Source organism: Anoplophora glabripennis, unplaced genomic scaffold (genome assembly GCF_000390285.2).
Source record: "Anoplophora glabripennis isolate ALB-LARVAE unplaced genomic scaffold, Agla_2.0 scaffold1186, whole genome shotgun sequence".
Classification (NCBI taxonomy): Eukaryota; Metazoa; Arthropoda; class Insecta; order Coleoptera; family Cerambycidae; genus Anoplophora; species Anoplophora glabripennis.
The window spans coordinates 20,178-25,902 of record NW_019417265.1 but is presented as its reverse complement, the minus strand read 5'-3'; the positions used below and the strand labels follow the sequence as shown (position 1 = coordinate 25,902).

Sequence of the window (5,725 nt, the reverse complement as noted above, 5' to 3'; positions counted from 1 at the left end):
ATAACTAATTTTAGATTTTGTAAACCACTACACTACCATTACTAAAATAAACAATTGTTGAATGGACTGAATTGTTGATGGACATGAATGCTTAAAAAAAGTGATAAAAACAGAAAAATATTAGGAAACAGATTCGGAGACATATGAACCAAACAGCTGCACAATTAAATAAATGAGCAAAACTCGAAATACTACAGTCGATGCTGAAATTGTCCCCATTTGCTTCTATGCAACTTAATTTTTCTCGAAAATGGTACATGCTATCGAATTTCGACAAGTATACCTTTTTTTTGTAGTACGCTTTAGAATTTACAGAACCGCTTAGAAATGTAATAAATTTTGACTTTTAACATATATTTTTTTTCGACTGTACCCCTTATTATCTTTATCGGCGACACTGCTTTTCAGAAAGAAACCGTTTGCACACACACAGTTGATGTTTACTCGTGTAAAAATTTCGACATTTTTATCTTTAACCAATTTAAGATAATTAAGGAAAACCATTTGGAAAGTGACAACTTCAACACACTGTATCTCGAAAAAAGGGCGTCAAAGAAAAAAACTTTACATGAACTACCCCTATTATTTTTCCACGAGGAAATTGCGCACAAGTTTTTTTGAAACATGAACGGGACACCCTGTATATCAAATATTAATGTTAATAAACTTTGTACTTTCATTTTTCTACTTCATTTATACAAGGCACATTTACTATTCTACCTTTGCACAAAAGAAGGGTACAAAATAGGGTAAAAATGGGGGCGAAAATATTTAGGTGAAATGACATCTTCCTAGTTCTAGTAGTCTCTTCCTATTTCTAGTAGTAAACAAGCGTTAGTGAAAAATAAAAACATTTTATTCAATGAAACGACCCACAACGTAAAAACAGTATTTATTAGGAAGATCTTTACAGTAATCATATTAAATTCCAGAAAACTCGAACAAAAAGATGATTATATGAATCGATTAGAAAAAAATAGTTTTATTGGCATCCAACACTTAAGCTACATTATTAAACCTCTAAATACATGAGCACATATAGAAACATTTTTGGTTTCAAACTCCTATTTACAATTAGTAAATACACGTTAATATTGAGAATAGAAGTGAAAAATACTCTTATAATTAGCGTCCTAATACATTGTACCTAAAAACGTGGCTTGTGTGCTAGTTTTTAGAATTCCTAAGCACTATGAATCACATATAAATAAGTTTCCGAGTAATATAATAAAAAAATATGCATAGTTAAGGAAATACAATGGAAAATTTCAATAAATAACTTCCCAGACAAAAGACGACATGTACTTAATACAAAACTGATTTCAATCGACTTGAAAAATTAATCTTATTATATAAATGTGTACAGAATTACTGTACCACAAAATGTTTGTACAAAAAGTAGTCTAAAATTAAACTTTTTAAGCCGGTAGCTGAAGCTTCTTCCCTTTGAGAACTGGAACGAAAATAGTATTAAACGTATTTCCTTTTTTTTTTTATAACCTATCCTAAAGAAATATTTAAGAATTTTATTAACACCTACCTCTAGTAATATACAGATAAAAGAAGTCGCAATACAACACGGTCTGAACAATTCCTGCAACGATGGCGATGAGGTCGTAATGACTTTCAGTGACGTAGCGGTAGATCCAGTTAAAAATATACAGGGCCCGATAGGAGCCAAGAGCAAACAGATAATGGGAGGTGATGCTTTCCGCCTCACCCGTCTTACTGACCATGAACAGTTGCGGCAGAATAGCCACCGACTCCAAATAAATACTGAAAGTCCACAAAATCTGAAAAAGAACGAGTCAATATAACTTTGTGTTTGCGAAGCGGGGATTTACTTCCAAACCCACAACAGTGTCAACTTTTAGCGCTCACCTCGAGGACTGTAAAGTCGTGGTTGATCAACAAGGCCAACGCTACCGCGGGCAGTATCAGAAGAATGATCCTAAAGGTGTCCTGATTACGGTCGTACGTAGCTTTGAATTTTATGTAAATTAAGTAAATGGTAGCGTACGAAGTAGCCAGGAAAATAAACTTCATAAAAGTGTTGTACAATGATACATAGGACGTTACCAAGTCAAGGTACCTAGTGGTGTAGACCAGGGCAAATAGTATTTGGCTTTTTCCGGAGATACCTACAAACAATTTAGTATCATAGGCATATTTTTAACAATTAGGTCACCAAGAATGGCAAGATAATCTTTTATAGCTTCCGCAATGTTTGTGTTATCAAGTTTATGTCACTGGAATGATGTTCAAGTGAAAACGGTACGGTACTCGAAGTATGATTCGTTGACGTGGAAGGTTATGTACACAAATTTTTTTGACAAGTACAAGGAAATTTTTAAGAAAATGGGAAACTTTTGTGGTCGAATCAATCTTCACTTTGTACACATTAAACACTGTTAACACTAGAAATAACATGACTGAATAACATAAATGCAAACAAATACAAAAAAATGTGTATTGGAAAACCGGCGAAAAACTGGCTGTACAGAAAAATTAGGCTTACCTGCGCACGATCTGGTATGCCATATCTTCTGTAAAAGGATTATTATAGCTATTAAGTGAGCTAAATCTCCGGTAAGCCTAAAAGCATTCATGGTTCAAGCCTTTTTGTTTGAGTCTGATGTACAATAACCGATTTTTAAGTGACGTGGCTGTACTCGATAGGTTGACACCAGATGGCAGTCCAACGCTGACTGGCAACAAATATCGCCAACATTGCCAATAATAGCATGGCTACCAACATAGTACCTACGTTGATTTGAAAATAAATTCCAAGAATTTTATCATATTATGAGTAAATTTAGTTACTTATATGAATTTTATTATGCAAGGTGCAAGCAGGACTAGCAGGAGTATATTAATTGCTACTCAACAGCACTAAATCATGCAGCATAAATTTCGAGATTTTGAAAAGATACAAAAGGACCTACAGTCTACAGTCGTTTTATTTTGTGATTTGGCGAATATAAGCAACCAAGAAATGGGTCCGTGTCTTGTTAGATTCCTACTAGATAGCGTAGCTTATAAAGCAATGCTGTACAAAATCCATATGTAATACTACTACTACTGTTATGTAATATGTAGTATTATATAAATGACAAAATCAGTGGTTAGATTAATATCCTGATAAACAAGGTTAATAGAGTTTAGGCCTTGTTTCCATAAACATTAAACAAGGATTTAGCAAAATTCACAGTGGGTGCTTAGATTAATGCTTAGATTAGGAAAGAGAAAGAGAGTTCCTAATCTAAGGCACAGCATAAATATTTATTTTGCTGTGTCTAAGGATTAATGTCTTCGTCTTTGTTATTCTTATTGTGATTTTAAAGAGAGAGAGAGAGAGAGAGAGAGAATGCTACTTCTAGATCACTAGAAGTTAATTGTCCTAAACCCCTACTGTGTATTAAAATAATATAATAGATATCGCTCCATTCTTTTTTCTCGCGAATACGTGATTTGATATCCTAATTGCTTCATTTAATTGAAAAAAGCGGTGTTGTTAGTCAAAAATAAATAAATTTACATTTTTCTTATCTATAAAATAGGTATCCGAGAATACCTAAACTAACAATGCAGGAATCACCTCATGGACTTGGTTTTCTATTTCCTTAAAAAAAAGAGGACAAAAGTCACTCATATATATATTCTGTTTATTTATTAATGTTGTAATTTATATTTACGTGTGTTCTTTAATTTCAAAAAATTAGGCATAGGTACCTATACGCAATGAAAAATCAGAGTAGTTACTCTGCGTTATTCATTTGTTTGTAAACAGTATTGCCTACCCTAACCTCCATCTTCACATTTTCGGCTTGCGGCGCTGCGCGTTACATTATTCAAAGTGAAAAGTGGATGCGTTTTATTTAATTATATAACTATTTTATTTCAATAGGTATGGCGTGTTCGCTTGAGACATTTAATATGTTATTGTGTTGTGTGATGCGAGCCAATCTCGAGATCGTGTCCTCTGCTTTTACGTGTGGAAGGTCGGAAATAAGACACGAAAGCTACACTTAAAAAATAAAAGGGAAGTGCAAAATGCAATCACAATTTTTACTTAGTTATCACAAAAAGAAACAACTCGTAGTTTACATATTTATTTGGAAGCCAAGGGTCTGTCTAACGGGGCTCCTTTTGGTAATCGCTGTCGTCAGCGTCGAATTATCTTAGGGAAGCCGCAAACAAAATTTAAAGATGTCGCCCAAACCGCTAAAATCATAGATAGCGTCATAGGCATAGAATAAACAACAATTAATTTTGAATTTTAATAATAACTACTACCGTATTGTTAACAACTGTTAGCGATTTCTTTCTCTAAAAATTATTTTCATAAAATAAAAATAGTTATTTGAAAAAAACACCCAAGAAGAATGTAATCTTTTCAAAGTCAATTTTTGATCTTTAAAATTAACAAAATACTAAAAATTATTTAATAACATGGTAATACAACTCTTTACGAAGAAAATAAATCGGACATTGTTACTGTAGGATCATCCGTTGAGAAGATCTAGATAATTTTTGGAGAGCGTCTTTTTTCAAAGTATCGATATATCTCTAATTATTAATATATTTCAATTTTTCAAAAATGTACTTTTTTGGCTTGCCGCGGGCTATATCGACGATATCCAACTGTTTTGCTTTTCAAATATGGTATTAGTTTTGGAAATTTTATGTTATTTACATTTTTTTGAATTCAGGGGACTCCTGAAATCTCGATGTCGTTTTATCGATATCGAGATAATTGCGAAACCAATCTCGATCGATTCGACTCGAAATGTAAATTGGTACTCTTGAAGCACATCGATATAGTCCTCGGATAAGTTCGGCAAATTTGGGGTAATGTTGTATACCACCACGGTTAAGGCAACTGAGTGATATATTTATTTCTGTCTAACATATACTTATTTCGGCTATCTATCTCTTTTTGTCCGGCGGCGGCGTCACGCAGTTTATTTAAATTTTAAAATGAATACCTACCTATCATCAAATAAATAAACAGAAGTTTATAAAATTATTTATTTGGTCTAAACAGTAAACCATGAAAGTTGATTTAAATGTACTTTATATTTAAAGGTTTTATGCGTACATACTCAACAAATTATTGATATTCCACATCCTAATTTTTTATTCGGTTTGAAATAAAAAACATAAAATACTACCTGTGATTATAATTATTGTTGAACAATTAGAGCGACGAGAAGCATTTAGGAATGAAAATATTTGGAGAAGACAGTTCAATGGATCCATTATAATCTTTACCGGACAAAAAATTTGTGTAATTATTTCGCTTACATAAAAATATTATATGTAATTTAATTATGTCTATTGTTTGACATTTAAAAGAAGTAAAAAGAACTTCGGAAACTATTCAATTCAACATTAAATTATTTTGTGCTTTCTGGTTTTATGCACGGTGAACATCACTGGAATGAGTAGACTTTCTTGCTTCAAGTCAACAAACTATTAATAGAGGTATAAAGAAAGTCACATATAAGTTATTTATTAAAACCTCTCCAACAATTGGATAAAATTTTCACCATTATAGAAAAATATTCCGGTAAATACACACTCATGACAAGAAAAAGATTTGTAATATTATGCAGTATTTATATTTATTTAATGCATAATAAGAAACAGAAAAGGTATCATTCAAAAACTGTTCAAATAGTTGTAGATAAATAGAAACCAAGGATTTTATACAAGTCCTTGT

At 32.2% G+C, this 5,725-nt stretch overlaps 1 protein-coding gene across 1 annotated transcript; it reads right to left on the bottom strand.

Annotated features, from left to right (window-relative positions):
* Window positions 1-876: 876 nt before the first annotated feature.
* On the bottom strand, window positions 877-2,698 carry LOC108914899 (ER lumen protein-retaining receptor-like). Its single transcript, XM_018720817.1, has 4 exons — window positions 2,519-2,698; window positions 1,882-2,141; window positions 1,541-1,793; window positions 877-1,453 (listed from the first exon to the last, which is right to left on the bottom strand). The coding sequence occupies exons 1-4, from the start codon at window positions 2,607-2,609 to the stop codon at window positions 1,419-1,421; spliced, it is 639 nt and encodes a 212-aa protein (XP_018576333.1). The 5' UTR covers window positions 2,610-2,698; the 3' UTR covers window positions 877-1,418.
* Window positions 2,699-5,725: the final 3,027 nt, after the last annotated feature.